The sequence below is a fragment of the Sardina pilchardus genome, chromosome 4 (assembly GCF_963854185.1).
Source record: "Sardina pilchardus chromosome 4, fSarPil1.1, whole genome shotgun sequence".
NCBI lineage: Eukaryota > Metazoa > Chordata > Actinopteri > Clupeiformes > Clupeidae > Sardina > Sardina pilchardus.
Genome location: NC_084997.1, coordinates 24,192,147 through 24,210,899, shown reverse-complemented (window position 1 = coordinate 24,210,899; position 18,753 = coordinate 24,192,147). Strand labels below are relative to the sequence as shown.

Here is an 18,753-nt window from a genome sequence, read left to right as displayed (position 1 = left end):
ACACATACACACACAGAAATCAACTCACCACTTACCTAACAACAACATAGAAACAGTGTCCGCTATACAGATAGAACAAAACCTCCCAGTTAAGGCTATGCAAAGATTATTAGTAAAATTGATCTAAATTATATATATATATATATATATATATATATATATATATATATATACAGTATACACATGGACATATATGATCTATCTGCTGCATCTGCCCTTTCTATAGATGTGATCTATCTGCCCTGTCTATAGATGTGATCTATCTGCTGTATCTGCTCTGTCTATAGATGTGATCTATCTGCTGTATCTCTGCAGGGGTCTTCTGCTGCCCCGGGTTGGAGTGGAGCATCACGGAGTCCAGCGCACAGATGTGGGGCACCTGGGAGGAGGCATCTACTTCAGCGACTCCTTCAGGTCAGTTGCCCTTGGCATTGGGGGATTAAACACGGGGGGTTAAATTAAGTTGCATTTGTAATTTGTAATTAAGTCGAATTTGTAATCTCAGCCGAATTTGTATTGTTTGCTAGCATTGTTCAAATGGACATAAAACCTGCTAGGCTAGTGAGTGCATTAAACCTGTATAGCACTTCCTTGAGTGAACAACAAACAGTATTTTACTCACCGGCTGGGCACTGGTCGTAGACTGTCAAGATGGTGCTATTCCAGACTTCTACTGAACTCACTGAGCTAGACGAATTCCATGGGCATGTTCTCAACTGGGCGAGCTCATGAATAGTAATGAGCTCGGTCATTTCCAGGTCAGACTAACCATCCATGGAGAGGCCAAGAGGAGTAATAGTCCAAAAGTACAGTGTGCCAGAGGAGCTTATAGTGCAATAGTGACATAATTTGTGCAAATTCAGCATGTTAATGGCCATACTGTACATACAAAGGAGAGTTATGACTTGGCCTTTGTGTTTTTTTTTCTCCTGGAAGTACTCCATAAGCAGACTCTCTCATATTAACCATTCCTTCTCTCCTCTATCTCCCTTGTTCAGTGTGTATCAGCACACACAGACACACACACACACACACACACACACACACACACACACACACACACACACACACACACACACACATGTAGACATGAAGACATGTAGACCCTTTCAGCCTTACAGTTCCTTCTCCCTTCCTCCCCCTTGTGGATCAGCACCAGTGTGAAGTACTCCAGTCCCGGTGTGACGGACGGCTCACGCCTGCTGCTGGTGTGTGAGGTGGCGCTGGGGTACTGTAGAGAGTTCCGGAAGAAGGACACCACCCTCACCAGCGCCCCTGAGGGCTACGACAGCGTCCACGGGGTCAGCAGCACCCCCAGACAACACTCAGAGTTCGATGTAGGCTAAATACACTAATGGTAGACTGGCCCCGTCTGCGGAAAGTCTCCTTTTAAACTGAGTTTTCTAACAACATTGGAGAAACTATACTTTCATGTAAGGTGCCAATGACTTTTGCACAGTGCTGTATATTGCTGTAATTGTTCTCGTCATAGGGTGGTTGTCATGGTAGGATATCTGTCACTCCCAGGCTGTTGATGGCTGCCATGTTTTCCCTGCAGGACGATGAGTATGTGGTGTTCAGTCCTGACCAGGTCAGGCTGAAGTACGTGGTCCAGTACACGCTGCCAGACGACCTGCTCAAGGACTTCCAGCCGTCTGTGGACACGTCAATGGAAAACATCCCTCCAGCAGGAACCTCGGACACATGTGGGTATCCAATGATTGCCTTTCTTGCCTCCTCACCCAACATATGGGACCGTATGGCTTGTATACTGTAGAAAATAGACCCACAAGTGTTGTCAATTTCTATGTACTTAGTATTCAATTACTTGATGGGAATAACAGCAACATGTAACAGTGATGCCTCTATGATGTTCTATTGCCAGTGATTACACATTCATTGACATTATTGCTTAGGTACCGGATGAAACCCATTGTAAGTTATGGTCCTAACTATAGCAGTTAGGGATAGTGGTGAGAGGCACACAGTTTTGCTGAAAACGTGCTGTTTTCTGATAATGAATTGTTTATTACACAGTATTAAGTTAGTTAATGTAGTGTAATAAAATAGAATAGAATAGAATAGAATATATACTTTTTTGATCCCGTGAGGGAAATTCAGTTCTCTGCATTTAACCCAATTTAACCGAATTAGTGAACACACAGCACACAGTGAACACACAGTGAGGTGAATCACACAACCCAGAGCAGTGAGCTGCCTGCCCAACCAGCGGCGCTCGGGGAGCAGTGAGGGGTTAGGTGCCTTGCTCAAGGGTACTTCAGCCGTGGTGGACTGGTCGGGGATCGAACCGGCAACCCTCCGGTTACAAGCCCGATGCGCTAACCAGTACACCACGGCTGGAGTAACACCGTACTGTTTACCAATGAGGTGCTAAACGCCCTCTACACATGTATGTTTAGTGGCCAGTGAGGATGATGGGGGGTTTGAGGACATTAAGAACCCCCTGGACAGCGTGACTGCTGGTCTCCTGGACAGTGCTGGACAGACGCTCCCCCTGCAGGCCGTCCATGTGAAGTGCAAGCTGGTGGACCTGCTGTCTCAGGTATAGGGCTCACAGGCCACACAGACTCAAACGTTCAACCCGTGCTACTGAAACAGGAAGTGTAGCCATGACCTAGATATGGGGGTGGGGGTGTTCAGGCTGAAGCATTATTTTCCTGTGTGAGGCCTTGTGTGGTGAACATGGTTTAGAATGGTTTGCGAACACTTTTCACAATTCGCTTTCACTTGTGAATTAATACACACAGACAGACTTGATTATTATTTGTTTGAGTGATAACCATATCCTATATTGCATATAATAGTGTATTTTTGCAGACATTTTAACTAACGAAGGCCCTGTCCACATTAAACTAGGAAGAATATGCATATTTGAGGTGAAAACGATGAAACTATGAAAACAAAGTTGAACTTGAAAACGCCAAAGAAGTGTTTGTTTTTGGTAGTGTCTGGAACAGTGCGTCATCATATCCAAAACTGTGTTTTCACTGCCCACACTGCAACGCAAACCTGCCATTTTCCAATTTATGTACCGGTAATCGTTTTTTTGAAAAGTGTCGTTTTTGCTGGGATACACCATTTTAGTGTGGATGTAAGGGATAAACGGAGAAGTGATTATGCATATTCATATTTACCCAGCTTAATATGGAGACAGAGCCTAAATCAATTTCCCTCTTTGCCACTCATTCTTGATAGGTAACATGGATTATTTGATTGATTGTTCTGTTACTCTCCTAGTCTTGTATTCGCGTATTTCATTTCCCTGTGTTTGTCTCCAGGTCACCATCTTCCAGACTTACTCCAACCCGAGCTCCACCTCCATCGAGGCCAAGTATGTCTTCCCCCTGGAGGAGTCTGCTGCTGTGTGTAGTTTTGAGGCCTTCACCAATGGGAAGCAAGTGATCGGAGAGGTACAGTCTGTGGAGGGTGGCTTGTTAGGTTTCACACGTCCTTTCCGGATCCACCCCAACTTTCTCTCCCACTCGCTTCCTGTCTCTCTCTCTACTAACCTATCCTATTAAAGGCATAAAAGCCCAAAACATATACTTAAATAAATAAATAAATGAATAAATACATGTTTGGCAGTGATCATAGTTAGGAGTTGGAGTTAGATGCTTTCATGTTATGTCATTCCTTTATCACTATATTATATTTTTTTACAAATGTGTGGTAGTGTCATTGAAAAGCACAGCCCACTACAGCATTACGGACATCCCGAGCCTGGTAGTGTGCCCATTCCTCTGTCTGTTCTGATGTATCTGTTCTTCATGATGTTCTGGTGGTGTTCTGGTAGTGTGCGCATTCCTCTGTCTGTTCTAATGTATCTGTTCCTCATGATGTTCTGGTTTTGTGTCCATTCCTTCTGTCTGTTCTAATGTATCTGTTCTTCATGGTGTTCTGGTAGTGTGCCCATTCCTCTGTCTGTTCTAATGTATCTGTTCTTCATGATGTTCTGGTTGTGTGTCCAGTCCTCTGTCTGTTCTGATGTATCTGTTCCTCATGATGTTCTGGTGGTGTTCTGGTTGTGTGCCCATTCCTCTGTCTGTCATGATGTATCTGTTCTTCATGATGTTCTGGTGGTGTGTCCAGTCCTCTGGTTGACTGTAGTTGTGTTCTACTGCTGTGTGTTCCTCAGGTGATGGAGAAAGAGGAGGCCCATAGGGAGTACAGGCAGGCCACACGGCGGCGTCGTGGGGCTTACCTCATGGACCAGGAGGCTTCTGTATGTCAACACACGCTATAATACTCTACAGTCCATATAGAGATTGCTAATATGATTTCATAATTTAGATCAATCCTTGTGGAGATGGTGCCAAGTATCAAGGTTGTATTGGGCACAGGATGTTGAAAGAAGCTTACATTTAGCTGATGACAGTCAGTTAGAGGACGTCCTTGGTAATCTGTGATTGTTGTCGGCCATTTTTGATGATGCCATAACTGTGTGCCCCATCAGGGTGTGTTCACCATCAGTGTTGGGTCCCTTCTACCCGGTAACACCGTCCTCATCAAGATCACCTTCATCTCTGAGTTGCTGGTGAAGGACGATTCCATCGTCTTCCAGTTGCCCGGCAGTGTGGCGCCATGGCAACAGAGTGCTGGGCTGAATGAGAGGACACAGGTATGAGGAGTCTAGCTTGATTGACAGCTGTCAGTCAGTGTTTGATGTATGCAGTGGTCAACTTTTGTGACATATTTGTACGTTTTATGTTTCAATAAAAATGACGCTGTGTGTTTGGCAGGATACAGTTGAGAAGGTGTGTGTGAGAGAACTGAAAGGGTAAGGGAGTCATCATTGGTGTTTTCGATGGTCATGTTTCATTGATAACTCTGATTGGATATTGCACACAGTGTATCTAATGTGATATACTACTAATTCTTGTGTGTGAGTGAACTCAATGGGTACGGTGTAGGACATGCTCCACTCATCATTCCAGTGGAGAAGATATCATCTAAAACTTCAAATAGGCTAATAGCCCGGCCTTTTATTTTCCCAAATCGCCGAACTGCACCAGCTACTATTTGAGATGGGCCTTTAATTCCCTTCACTAAGAACTTTTTGTCTGCACAGATGAGAAATATTATAGAATTGAGTATTTCAAATACATTGAAATGCATTGCCATATTACAGTAATTTTCTGTGTATTGGCTGCGTTGTGCCGCAGGACAGTGTTATATGCAAGTAAAAAAAACAAAACCGTATAAATACCGTATTAACTGCCCCCGTGTTTTAACCTCATAGCTGAAGAAATTGTGCAAAATCAATGTATAAGCCGCGGCTAATAGTTGGCAAATTGCAGTAGAGATAACGATCCAAATACCCGTTATTTCCCGACTATTGGCCGCGGCTTATACATTGATTTCGCAAAATTTCTACAGCTATGAGGTTAATACAGGGGGGCAGTTAATACATACAGACAGCATCTCGTCATAATCATGGTTACCGCCCCCAGTTACCGTGTTAACCATGGCTGAAACACCCCCCGTGGGGGAAAACATTTGTTTTCTGCTAGCGAGTTAGCCCATTGACTTTCATGTGTGATGTTAGCATGTTTTCCCCCACAGAGGGGGCGGCAACCTTCTAACCGTCTGTATCTACAAGGCGTTAATATGTTTTTGTTTATTTTAACTTGCATAAAACACTGCCCTGCGGCTTATACACAATGCGGCTACTATGCAGGAAATTACTGTAGATGGGAGAGCCCCCCCCCCCCCCACTTTGGGAGAACAGAATGCGGAAATGGTCGAACGTTTGCGCCTCTCGCTCCGCTTTGACCCTCTCTGGTTGAAGTACACCTCTTTCCCTTTCTTTCACAGGGACTTCTCCCTCTGTCTGTCCATTGAGATGCCTTATGAGATCACCAGTCTACACTGTAATACACACCGTACTCGCACCAAGGTTTGTGCCACCAGTATGTCATCTTGTGCATCCAGCCCAGTCCAGTAAAATCAGTGTCTCTAGCAGCACACCAGCACAGAATTGGAAGTCAAGGTTTCACATTAGGTGGAAAACACATTCCCAGTGGATACAGTAGGATTGCTGTTTGAAGAAGTCTCATGTTGACTGTGTTTGCTCATGGATGCTTGTCTTGTCGTATAATTGATTGACTGATTAAGGTGTGGTACTGACAGATTGAGATGTTGTATTGACAGATGAAGATGTTGTTTTGACTTGCTGAGTGTTGCTGATGTTGGTGTGGTATTGACTTATGAAGGTGTACTATTGACTGAGTGAAAGTTGACCTGTGTTCTCTCACGTTCTTTAGAGGACGGACTGTAAGGCGGTGGTTAGTACGTTGCCTGGGGAGACGCTGGGTTCTGACGGGTTCCACCTCAACATCACTCTGTCTGAGATGCACATGCCCCGCATGTGGGTGGAGAACCACCCTTACAAGGACAGCCAGGTCCGATCTCTCTCACACACACACACACACACATACACACACACACACACACACATACACACACACACAAATGCTCATACAGCAGACTTTATTCATTCAAACTGCACACTCTGTCTCTCTCTCTGCTCTTCTCTCCTCAGGCTTGTATGCTGGTGTTCTACCCCGACTTCGGGGCCCTCCGTGGGGCCGGAGAGGAGCTCAGCCCTGGTCCTGCTGGTCCTGCTGGTCCTGGTGGGGGTGGGGTGCAGGAGGTGCTGCTCCTGCTGGACTCCTCTGAGTCCATGCGGGGGGAGACCCTGCTGAACGCACGGCACATCGCCCTGCACCTGCTCAGCAAACTGGACAAGAAACTCAAGATCAACATTGTGCTGTTTGGGACAGGTGGGCACTGGTTATGTTGATGGAACTGTTATGTACAGTATATGAGTATAGATTTTGCGCTATTTTTTTAATTTATTGGTTCAATTGTTGGTTGAGCCGAATCAATCACATTGATCAAAGATCAGTGCTACATTGCTTAACCTTTACAAACTGATAACAAACTCCGATGTCAGGAAACAATTTATTTACACTTGCTGAATGAATGAATCCATTCTTCCGATATATGTAATCCTTTATATTATTACATGTATTTATAACACTAGCACTTTTTGAATTTTCAATTTTGAAGCTAGTATCATTCCCTCTGCTTGCTGATTGGCTGAGGGAAGTGTGAATGGAAGAGCCCGTCTAGTATCTGAGGGATAGAATAATGACCGGAGATACAAAGCGGGTGGGCATTTGTAGCAGTTCTTTTTCAAAGCCTCAAAGAGTTTTTTTTTTCACAGATCATAAGGATGCCTTCATGTTCTCCAAAGTACTTGGGGATATATATGAACCAGCCAAGAAGTTCATCAGGGTGAGTAGCACTCATACGCCATCAGATTGTCATAGACGGGGATCACATTAGCCAGTGGCGAGCGGCAGCGGCAAGCGTAACGCAACGCTCAGACCATAATAATAAATCTAAACATTCTATCTCGTTCCTAAGTTCAATCTTTGTTGCTACGTCCTTAGACGAATCTGATACCTAAACATTCCAAAACTGATTGTGACGAGCTTGATTGAACCAAGTTTAACTCACAGTTTGCTCAACGCTAGCGTTACGCCAGCGTTGTCACCGTTCCGCTGCCGAACCATAGAGAACAATAGGAAACCTGCTGCTTGCCGCTGGCTAGTGTGATCCCCGCCTTACAGTTTGCTGTTGACAGACTGTGTTACATTGTCTTTTGCAAATAGACAACAAAGGGATGACTTTGTAACAAAATGGACCCATTTTTTTTCACATTGCTGCTGTGAGTCAGTGAGTTTGTTTTCTGCTGCTCTTGTCGTTAGACCTCCCCACCAGTGGGAGGCAGCACTGAGCTGTGGCGGCCCCTGCACAGCCTGAGTCTGCTGCCTCCATCCCGGGGCAGCAGGAGCCTGGTGCTGCTATCTGATGGTCACGTGCAAAACCCCACCCTCACCCTGCAGCTGGTCCGCAGCAACGCTGCACATACGCGTCTCTTCACCTGTGGCCTCAGGTGAGCTGTCTAGTACCTGTGATGACAATGATGTGTGTGTGTGTGTGTGAAAGAGAGAGAGAGGAAATGTTAATATCGACCTGTTGTGTGTGTGTATATGTGTGTGTGTGTGTGTGTGTGTGTGTCTGTGTGTGTGTTTCCACAGTAAGACGGCCAACAGACACATGCTTCGAGCTCTTGCCCAGGCAGGGGGTGGAGCCTATGAGTTCTTTGACACAAAGACCCGTCACACGTGGTCAGAGAAGGTAGTTTGTCTCCCCAGTTATGAACGCAAATTCAATCTCCTATAAGCCTTCATAAGGAACAGGGATACAGACCTAAACAGAAGTTTATTATAAGTCAAAGGAGAGTTATGGACATTTTTTCGATCTGTCTCTCTTGTCAGTAAGAAATAGAAAATACTAGGTGCTACCTAGTTTGAGTTTCTGCAGCTAACAACAAGAGCAGCCAGGCAGGTACAATGCTAGCTTACACACCAGGGCTGTGTCTGAAACATCAGTACGCACGCTGGGCAGTGTGCATTTTCCGGAAGTTACGTCAGAATAGACTGTCCGAAAGTCAAGCGCTCTCACTAGTTGGGTACTTTGTTTGGCGTGCATCGATGCATCTTTTTTGCCCTCAGGTATCCCATAATCCATTGCGCAGCGCAGGTCAAGCTCCACATCGTCAACACACCACCCTCCCCGAGTCAGGTGACGCCAACTAGTTAGTGCTGTCCAAATGTAGGTAGGGACGCATACTGAGGAGCAAGCTAACTAAGACTCTACTGGAAAGAAGGTACTATCCAGCGTGCACGCTTGACTTCTGGACACAGCCCACGTGTGTGTGTGGGGGGGGGGGGTGTCTTGGGATGCCACCAGAGTGTAGCACTATCAGAATGGTCCTTTATCCTCCCAGTAGACAAAATGTTTATGAGAGACAGCTGTGGCACTGCAGTATTGTTGTGTCACCTGACAGGTGGCGTCCCAGGTGAGACGCTTGGCGTCTCCAGGCTGCAGCTCGGTGGCCGTGAAGTGGCAGCTGTTCAACCCAACAGCACCCCCTCCTGTTCAGGCCCCTGCACAGGTCCACGCCCTCTTCAGCAACTGCCACACCTTGGTCTACGGCTTCGTACCCCACTGCACACAGGTAGAATAATGAGAGAAGGTGGGGGTAGACAGGGAGAGTTTTCTCCCTTTCTCTCTGTCTTTATGAAACAACTACATGATCTGATGAATAGGCAGGATAATTATTTCATATATGTTGGCCATGAATGCATACTGTATGCCCACTGTAGGCCACTCTCTATGGGGACCTGTGTGGGCAGGAGATTAAGACCATGGTGTCCACCACAGAACTGCAGAAGACTAAGGGCACGGTATGGACACCTACAACTCACCAACACAACACACTACAGAACCCTGTCCACGTGAATCTTTCTAGAAGACATCTTGAGATTATTTGAGATGATTTAGTTGCTATCTCTACTGTATCTCTCTCTCACTGTTGGTCTGTAGTTCCTTCACAAGCTCACAGCACGAGCAGTCATTAGAGATTATGAGGATGGTATTCTTCACATGGATGAAGCTGAACATGAGATAGGATGGGTGTGCGCGTGTGCGCGTGTGTGTGTGTGTGTGTGTGTGTGTGTGTGTGTGTGTGTGTGTGTGTGTGTGTGTGTGTGTGTGTGTGTGTGTGTGTGTAGTAGGTTTGATTAAAATGTATTACTTTGGTGTATGCATTCTTGTTCTGTCATGTTGTGCTATGTTGGGACTTCTGTTGGGTTGCTCTTTGTTGCATTGCAGTACAACTTCTGATGGGTTTTGTTACACTCTTCAACTTTTTTGATTGCTTGCTTGTGCGTGCGTGCGTGCGTGCGTGCGTGCGTGCGTGCGTGCGTGCGTGCGTGCGTGCGTGCGTGCGTGCGTGCGTGCGTGCGTGCGTGCGTGCGTGCGTGCGTGCGCGTGTGTGGTGTACATGTTGTCGTTGCGTTGTGTTGTGTTGAGCTCTTCAGCTCCCCTGATAGCTGGTCTGTGTTCTAACTCTCCAAGGGGAAGAAAGCGCAGATGAAGTCCTTCATCGTGGAGCTCAGCAAAGAGTTCTCCGTCCTCTCCCAGTTCACCAGCTTTGTGGCCATCGAGGACGAGGTACGTTCACTCCTGACCTCACAGAGAAAGGTAACTGGGTCAAAAGGAAAAGGTCATATATAAAGTATGGTTCCTGCCCAGTACACAGCATCTAAACTTATTCATACTGTAAGTGCCCTCAAGCAGCCAATTCAGTATAGCATACCAAGTGCTATAAAATCAACCTACTGTAACATGTTTAACACTGTTAAATATACACATAGTTAATACAAAATGATGTTGTGCAAATGCTGGAATCGGTTATTACAGTATTACAGTAAGTAAATATGTAAATATAAGTATCTAAGTATCTATATGGAACTGAAAATGTAATGAATTGTTTTAATTTGTGTCAGCAGCAACAATAGATACCCATTTACATGACTTGAAACAAGTTGACTTGAATAAAGCTATACAGGTGTGTTTGCTTCTCTCCCTCAGAAAGGTAGAAAGCTTGATAAGGGCTTCACAGACATCACCAAGCTTATTGCAGAGGAAGACGTGGACCTGCTGCCCCACATGGGCTGGGAAGATGAAGAGGAGGCACTGAAGGAGGAAGAGGAGGAGGTAGAGTCTGATAATGACTCTGAGTGGTCTGGGGTTTATGGTGATGTAGGTGTAGTTGAAGTTAATGGACAGATACGTTTTCTAAGCTGCTGAACACATCTATACTGTAGGTCAAACAGAGCTCAAAGTGGTTTATTAAGTTTAAGTTTAAATTCAAATCTCTGTGTTCAGTGTAAGTGCACAGGGGTCAACTTTGTGAGCAAACAAATGATCTGGAGCAGTCGCCTTCCCATATTATTGCCAGTCATTTTCAGCTTACTGATCAGTCAGAATACTTGCACAAAAAAATGCTTCAGAGATTCAAGGTGTCCTGTCCTGTCTTGTTTTTTTTTTTTTTTTCAGCCTCCGTCTCTTGATGAAAGACATAGTCGCTCATTGCGGTCGCTGGATTTTGCTGAATCTGATGAGAAGGACTTTGACCAGTTGGTAGGTATACTGTAATACTGAAAAAACTCACAGAAATGATTGCAAAGCTGCTGAACATGTACAGATCTGAACAGGGGATAAGTCCGTTTGTTAATGGACGTCATAGGGAGTTTGTTAATTCAACAATATCGCAAATATCAGTTTGGTCCATGACTGTCCAGGGGCACTCACACCAGTATAAGTGAGTAAGTGAGTAAATCTTTATTGTCTCTCTCAAGAGAGAAATTTGCTTTGGGCAAACAGAGACCATCAGCGACACATGAATATTTCAATTTTTAATTTCACTCATAGAGTGGCAAAACTTTACATGTCTCATGGTGCTTTACAGAGTGTTAAACATGTGATAGCCCACGAGTAACAGGGGCGAGGAAAAACTCCCTAGAATTGGATATCTACTGTATCTAGATACATACCAGCTAGAAGTTCAAGCGCTGGAAAATAAGAACCGTAATGCTGATCTGAACAAAATAATGCTGCTCACAGCTTCATGCTTGGACCCCTAAAAAGAATCCATTATTGAAAACAGATTTAAAGCAAACTCAATTCTGCTAGTATCAGTTATGGTTCAATATCACTGTATCCAGTGTGTATAGTGGTAATAAAGGCCAAATCTTTGAAGTGATACAGAATTTCTGGATCTGTCATACAGAATTTCAATACAGAATTTCTGGAGCTGCTAATATCTGCTACCATTTTGGTAGTCATATAAAGACTGTCTTTGAGTGGTCTAAAATCTGCCCTGTCCTGTTTTTTTCAGCCTGTCGTTCCGCTTACGGACATTAGGAAAAGTAGGATTCTGCAAAGAGGAAGTGAAGAAATCTCTAAACGCTGTGGATCACCTGCGAGCAGTCCTGTAAGTATAGCATACAGTAAAATACTTGACTACAATACTACAAAATAAATACTACATAAAAGTGCTTCAGAGAATCAAAATTCCTTTCTTGTTTTGCAGTACAGGAATGAGTTTGATGACCAGAGTCCTATGAAGGCCAGTTCTTTCACGCCGCGGCATGTTGCTGAATCTGATGAGGAAGACCCTTATGAGAATATGGATGAAATGGGCAGTTTAGACATGCCGCAGGATGTTGCTGAATCTGATGGCGAAGAGACTTATGTGAATGTGGAAAAAACAATCAGTTCTTTCACAACTCGGCATGCCGCTGAATCTGATGACGAAGAGACGTATGTGAATGTGGAAAAAACAAGCAGTTCTTTCACGCCGCGGCATGTCGCTGAATCGGATGAGGAAGAAACTTATGAAAATGTGGAGGTAGGTGTGGTAGTGAAAACTGTCAGAAATCTTTCAAAGCTGCTCAACGTGAACAGGTATGAAAAGAGGACAAGGACAATTTGTTAGTGGGAATCACAGGCAGTTTGTTAATTCAGCAATATCCCAAACAGCAGTATGGTTTATATGATTACTTTTACATAGATTCACATGTTGTGCAGGCTATTTGTGCCTGCCATTTTTTTCCTCCTCCTGCTTGCCATATCTGGCTCAAATGATTCTCACCTATATTATTGGGCAGCAAATAAGTAAAATAAAATATAATAATAACAATAATAATAGTAATAATAATAATAATAATAATACCCATGGCAAATAACAAAATGCCCATGGCTGGAAACCCATCAATATAACCTGAATTAAGTTCATTATCACTATAATCATTATCAGTATAATTGGTTACAAGGGTCACATTTTGGTTTCTTCAAATCTGCTTTTGGTTTCTCCTCAACATCTCAGCCCCCTCCATTCTGGGTCAGTAAGAAGAAAAGAGTAAGAAGAGTTGTTGGCTATGAATCTCCTCCGCCGAATCTCCGAAAACATCTGTGTGTATCATGGGAACAGCTGGCAAGTCTTCAAAGCCCAGTAAGATCCCTGCTCTTCCGCTAGTTGCAAAGCAGACAGTGTACCTATGACACAATATGAATTGGACACGTTTTATATTTTGGTTGTCTTGTTTTCTCAACAGGAGGGATACTGGGAATGCACTGCTGAAGTGGGATTGCTCCTGGGTGTGGATCTGAACTTCTTTGCCAACGTTTTCCTGAAAGAAAAGGGCATCTCATCTCTGGGTGAGAAACTATTTCGGTCATATACACTTACCTAAAAATGTTGACTGATGCTATAATAGCAACCTATCAATATTATTTCCTACTCTTTAAAGAGAAACTATGCAGGATTGGCAATTTCATGTCCGGTTTCACTTTCGCTTTTAGTTTTCGCTCGTTTTATGCTTGCATATTTCTCTGCAGGGCTTCCCCTACAGCTTTAGCGTGTATATTTATATACAGTATATATGGGCTAGATATATATATTTATAAATTGCAAGCGTGGTCTTCCTCACGCGTCTCAGACTTCCAGATATTAACAAGGAGCGATCGCTCCCCCGACAAACTGCAAGGCTGCTATAGTGGATAGGGACACTGGGGACGGGAGGAAATATTACTGTTTTCGATAAAACTGGTCAGTCAAGCAAAACACCGATTTCTAAGCGATTTTATGACTGAAAATGTTGCATAAGGTCTCTTTAAATGAGTGTGAGTGTGTGTGTGTGTGTGTGTGTGTGTGTGTGCGCACATGTGCGCATGTTTGTTTGTGTGTGTGTGTGTGTGTGTGTGTGTGTTGTCTGTGTGTGTGTGTGTTGTCTATCAGGCCCCAAGGCCCAGGCTGCCATCCTGAGGCTGGTGTCCACCCTGCTGGTCCTGCAGCTGGTGCGCGTTAGGAAGCTGGTCGAGGGAGAGCTGCTGCAGTCTCTGTTCCGCCTCAGAGACCCTCCTGAAGACGAAGACAGGTGTGTGTGTGTGTGTGTGTGTGTGTGTGTGTGTACTGTATGTGTACTGTGTGTATGTGTATGTGTATGTGTGTACAGTATGTGTATACAGTATGTGTGTGTGTGTGTGTGTGTGTGTGTGTGTGTGTGTGTGTGTGTGTGTGTGTGTGTGTGTGTGACAGAAAAGAGACAGATAGTGTGACTGTGAAAGAAAAAGGAAGAATGGAGGAAAGTGGTATAATGTTTGTTTCTAACTGTGCATGTTTTGTGCGTGTTCTCCCTGCAGCCCCTACAGGTATGTGGAACTGATCCGCGCGGTGGACTGGGTGCGCTGGGCAGACAGGCAGTACCCGTGCGTGTGCAGCCGGCTGGAGTTCGGCCGCGACTGGGAGTCGTCCACTCGACAGCTGCTGGGATTCGACCGCCCGCACCCCCTCTCCCCCCTCAACCCTCTGCTGGAAAGGAGCAGAGCCATACTGGCCTGCTAGAAACACACACACACATACAGACCCACATTCACACTCTCTCTCACGCACACACACACACACACCTATTCACATTCATATGAACCTATGCTGCAATTTTGACTTTAGCCATGTTAACAGAAAGTGAGTTATTTACTGTAGGTTTATTTCACAATCCGCTCCTTCCACAGCTACGGAAGGTTTTCGCCCCTGTTTTAGTTACACACACACAAGCGCATTCAGTAACACACACATTGACACGCGCAAGTTTGCCACACACACACACCCTCCCCCTCCCTCATTTGTCTCCTCTCTCTCTCTCTGTCTCTCTCTCTCTCTCTCTCTCTCTCTCTCTTAGCCTTACACACACACATCCCGCGCCTCCCTTACCGGCCTTTTAGAAACTCACCCCTTCCACAGTGCCCGCTCTCCTTCATACTATGCAGCCACCAGTTTGTTATGAATGCTTTCATGTTACTGCTTTGCTGTTCTTATTTTAGCACAACTAGTAGGCTACAGCTGGCCTACTAGATCCCCCCCCCCCCTGCCCCCCAGCATGAACTTGCAGTCTTGCAGGAGTCTCTGTAACCTATTGATATTGATATTGAGGACAATGTGCCAGTTACAGTGATGTAACATATCCTTCAATGATTTATAATAATGGCTCTATACATGTGTGTATTTAGTTTTATATACAGCATAATTTATCTTAAATGTACTTGTTACTTTACAAACAAACTTTTGTATTGTAAACATTACTTTTACTTGTAAACGTTACTTTTAATGCTAATACAATGTTTTATGTTATTCCAATGAGTCGCTTTGGAAGAAAGTGGCTGCCAAGTAACCATAACCAGATTTTACTTGCAGACAACTTTATCCAAAGCACAATAGGCCTATAGTACAGTTAGCCTACTCTACCTTGTTACTTGTGATTGTACTGTTTAGCAAATATGCTTCAAACTGAGTAAAAACATAAGTATGAGTGCCTTTGAATAAAACAAACATGTGTTTCTTCACTTTTCAACATGTTACAAAGACAGCAGGGGGAGCAATGAACTCCACCAAAACCGCCAAGTTAACGGAACAATGGAATTTTGAGTGGGCCTACTGAATTTAGTGTGTGTTGCGTTCACTGATCAGATAAGCCTAGACAGTAATCTGGTTTTCACCACACTAAGCTCAATTCCTTTGAAGTTTAGGCATGGTTCACCCAGCCTAACAGGGATATCGGTGGCGAGACAGATTTCACTTTCGTTTTGAATTGTAAGAGAGCAGAACTGGCGTGTCGGCAACGGTGTGTCAAGTGACAGTGCGAATAATGCAAGGATTTATTGCCTCGTCGATTATTCGTACTTAATAGGCTAGCCTAAAGGAAACGAAATCTGAATAAAAGGTACAGGACCTCGGTGTCCTCAATGTTAGTTACGGCCATGGAGAGGAATAGGCCTATGCCTGTTGTTTTGTTGTAGTCGTGAGGGGGAGTGTTTACTGCAACAGGACCAGGAAGGTGTATAAATACGGATTTGAAATGTGCTACTCTGAAGCAATCGGGATGTTTCCATTTGTCTTGTAAAGATCATTTTGTTCTTGTTTGTTTCTTTTTGCTGTTTTCTAAACGGTGTTGTGTTTCATCAACTGACAGTATAGCCTTCGTTCTGCGATAGGTGCGTGTGATAGAGTTGTCCCTGCTCCATAGATTCTTGAGGAGCAGGAGAGTTGGTCGCTTTATCAAATTCACGGCTGCGGTAGCATATTTTTGCCCTTCTTTTGCCTGAATCTGACTGTAGCTAAGAGTGACTAAAGACTATCGCACATCGCAGAACCATGCCAGTTTTCTCTAACTGCGCTGTGGTCTTAGAACTGAAGGATTTGCCTTTCAAGGAGAAGAAGAAAGTTCGTTTGGCCATTACAGACAACGGAGGCACTCTCTCCTATGTGGTCAACAAACAGGTTTGTTCTCTCCTTGGCCATTATGCCAGTATGAGCGCTCAGAATTTGTAGCACGAGCTCCCCAGTCCCGCCCACAGCCTTGTCCGGAAGTAAAAATCCAATACAATTTCTCCATTGACAATTGGAGAATAAGCCATAACATCGTAACCGTCCATGGTAGACTTAAAACCAGCTACGATGTGACTAAGCGATTATACCTGCTCATATAGATGTCAAAAGTTAATGGGGGCATCAACCTTGTTTTGAGAAAACAATGCTTTATTCACGATTTAACGAGAGAGTACTACACTACCCGACACCCTAACGTGTAAAACTGGTGAAAGCAGAGCCTTTGATTGGTAGAGATCGCCGTTGCCATGGCAATGCCAAACAAACTGTACTCAGCTTTTCCCGCGCCTATCGTCCAGCTTCGTCTCGCTGGAACTTCAAAACTTAAAATGGCTGCAGGGCTGATCAGGACCGATGTGTGGTCTTCCGAAAAATAACGGTTTTCTCATCTTGAAGGTTGAATTTACTCAATGGAAACGGTAGGAAGTAATCATCTTCTTTTCTCAGATTAATATGGAACCATGTTAAACTATCTTTAGGCTGCAAATGTTGGAAATGTGTGTACGTTTGCAAAGCATCCTGGGATTTGAGTTCTCTATCTCGGAATTTAAGATATGTACACAGTCTTGTACCTTTCGCTTTTTTTACATTTTCTGTTCATTTTTTCACTCGAAATTATAAGTTATATGCTTATGAGTCACATCGTAGCTGGTTAGCCTAAGGCATGGTCTAAAACTCTTTATATCCGAATTTTTCCAGAAGTCAATGGGAGAAATGAATGAGAATTTTACTTCCGGACAAGCACCTCTCTCGGAGGAGGGGCGGGACTGGGGAGCTCTATAGAAGGTTATCTCCACCAAAATGGTAGCCTGGCACGCCCTCCCAGTGACGCAACGCCTTCAGGCTTTTGCTGCTGGTCTGGCCAACTGCTCATTGAGAAGGATTTCTGAGTTCCCGAAATCTGCGGAACTGCCCCCTTTGGTCGAGAACCAATCAACTTTGAGCAGCTCCAACGGCTCTGGGTAGAGGCGTGTTCAAGGCAGAGGAAAGAGTGTCGTTATTGGTTTAAACTCGGCAAACCGCTTTCTGACATCTACCAGTAGCAAATCGAGGCACTTAAAGGAGGCGGGTCAACCAGCGCTTGCAAGAAACCATGTTAGCACAGGCTGTTGGTCAGACTAAAGTCTCGCAGAGCCTTTGAAAGTCGATGGTAATCAGGCTACCAAAATGGTGCGTTTTCAACTGCGTGACAGGGGGTGCGCGTCACCCGAACTGGGAACTTCATCGTTTAAGCTTTGGGAGATCCCCCACTTTTGTTGCTTTTAACATATGAAACACTTTTAATATACCGGTAGGCCTAGCAGTATAATTTACCGTGTCTTCTCTATCAAAGTAAACGACGTCTCATCTGTCCATAACGCATAATTTCCTTGTCATTCCCTCAATCCCTTCCCCCAACAGTGTAGCTTCATAGTGGTGAGCAGCCTGGGATGTCTGAGCAACAACCGGCAGCACAGCGCCTGGAAGCACCAGGTGCCGGTGGTGGGGCTGGAGTACGTGCAGGCCTGCCTGGAGCAGAAGGCCCTCCTGCCGGCCCTAGAGCACGTCCTGGTCCCTGTGACCCCCACTCCCCACCCAGCACCCACCATTCAACCAGGTATGGGGTCGGCACAGTGCACAGTGTATGAGTGGTCTCATGTGGAAAAGGAGTATGGGAGAATTTAACTGGGAACAAGCATTTAAGTGGAATTTGTATAAAGGGGCTAAGTAATTTATAAGACAAAACTGAACAAAAAGTTGAAAAACATGTAGAATAGGCCTTTATGCAGGGTTGTATGTCTCATATGTCTCATTCACACCCTGTAAACTGATATTTGACCTAGCTTTCCATAACTGAATCCAATATTAGCTTTTTTATAGTCCTACATGACAAGGAGTTTATTATAGGTTTATTATGATTTATTAAAGGTTTATTATGGTTTCTGTTGTGTTCTGTCTGTATAGTGAGACTGCTGATTATTGAGGAGAAGTCCAAAAATCAAGATTCACCCCAGACAAAGATAGCGAAAAATCAGGTCAAAAATGACTCCAGCTATGTTAACGACCATCGGTAAGTGCTGCCTTTTTGGTAAGTGAAGTAAAGCAGAAGAATTTTAATAATAAAATTAAAGGAAATTAAAATGAAAATACAGTTAAGAAGATTATTTCCTGATGTGTGTTGTGTTGAATCACCTGCTCTGTGCACCAAGTCATTTCCTCATGAAAGTGGAGTGATTGTGTTTGTTCCTCCACCTGCACATAACTGCTTCCTCTGCACAGGATCTTCTCTGAGCATGACAGAGACCTTCCCTCGTACCCCTCTCACTTCCAGGTGGCCAAGTACTCCATTCACAGCACTGCTGCTGGGGTGAGTCAGTGGACACCTGTGG

At 44.5% G+C, this 18,753-nt stretch overlaps 2 protein-coding genes across 6 annotated transcripts in view; both read left to right on the top strand.

Moving 5' to 3' along the window:
- Positions 1-18,753, top strand: part of LOC134078655 (protein mono-ADP-ribosyltransferase PARP4-like) — a 44,738-nt gene that overhangs the window by 6,172 nt on the left and 19,813 nt on the right. For 2 of the 4 annotated variants that reach the window (XM_062534743.1, XM_062534741.1), the window contains exons 2-4: positions 17,786-17,981; positions 18,329-18,434; positions 18,644-18,731. In XM_062534743.1, coding sequence (XP_062390727.1) covers positions 17,786-17,981; positions 18,329-18,434; positions 18,644-18,731 — 390 coding nt within the window. Of the gene's footprint in view, positions 1-15,834; positions 16,277-17,785; positions 17,982-18,328; positions 18,435-18,643; positions 18,732-18,753 lie in introns of those variants that run through there. The other 2 variants (XM_062534742.1, XM_062534744.1) reach the window with 2 other exon arrangements.
- Positions 7,877-15,229, top strand: LOC134078658 (protein mono-ADP-ribosyltransferase PARP4-like). Of its 2 annotated transcripts, none has more exons than XM_062534747.1 (14): positions 7,877-7,984; positions 8,134-8,229; positions 8,942-9,112; positions 9,261-9,341; positions 9,481-9,561; positions 10,015-10,110; positions 10,531-10,656; positions 10,999-11,082; positions 11,840-11,935; positions 12,035-12,352; positions 12,830-12,955; positions 13,059-13,161; positions 13,742-13,880; positions 14,146-15,229. In XM_062534747.1, exons 2-14 carry the CDS (start codon positions 8,149-8,151, stop codon positions 14,345-14,347), a joined length of 1,704 nt encoding a protein of 567 aa, XP_062390731.1. In that variant the 5' UTR covers positions 7,877-7,984; positions 8,134-8,148; the 3' UTR covers positions 14,348-15,229. The 2 variants fall into 2 exon arrangements, with proteins under 2 accessions (XP_062390731.1, XP_062390733.1); XM_062534749.1 differs by having other exon boundaries at positions 7,885-7,984; positions 9,050-9,112.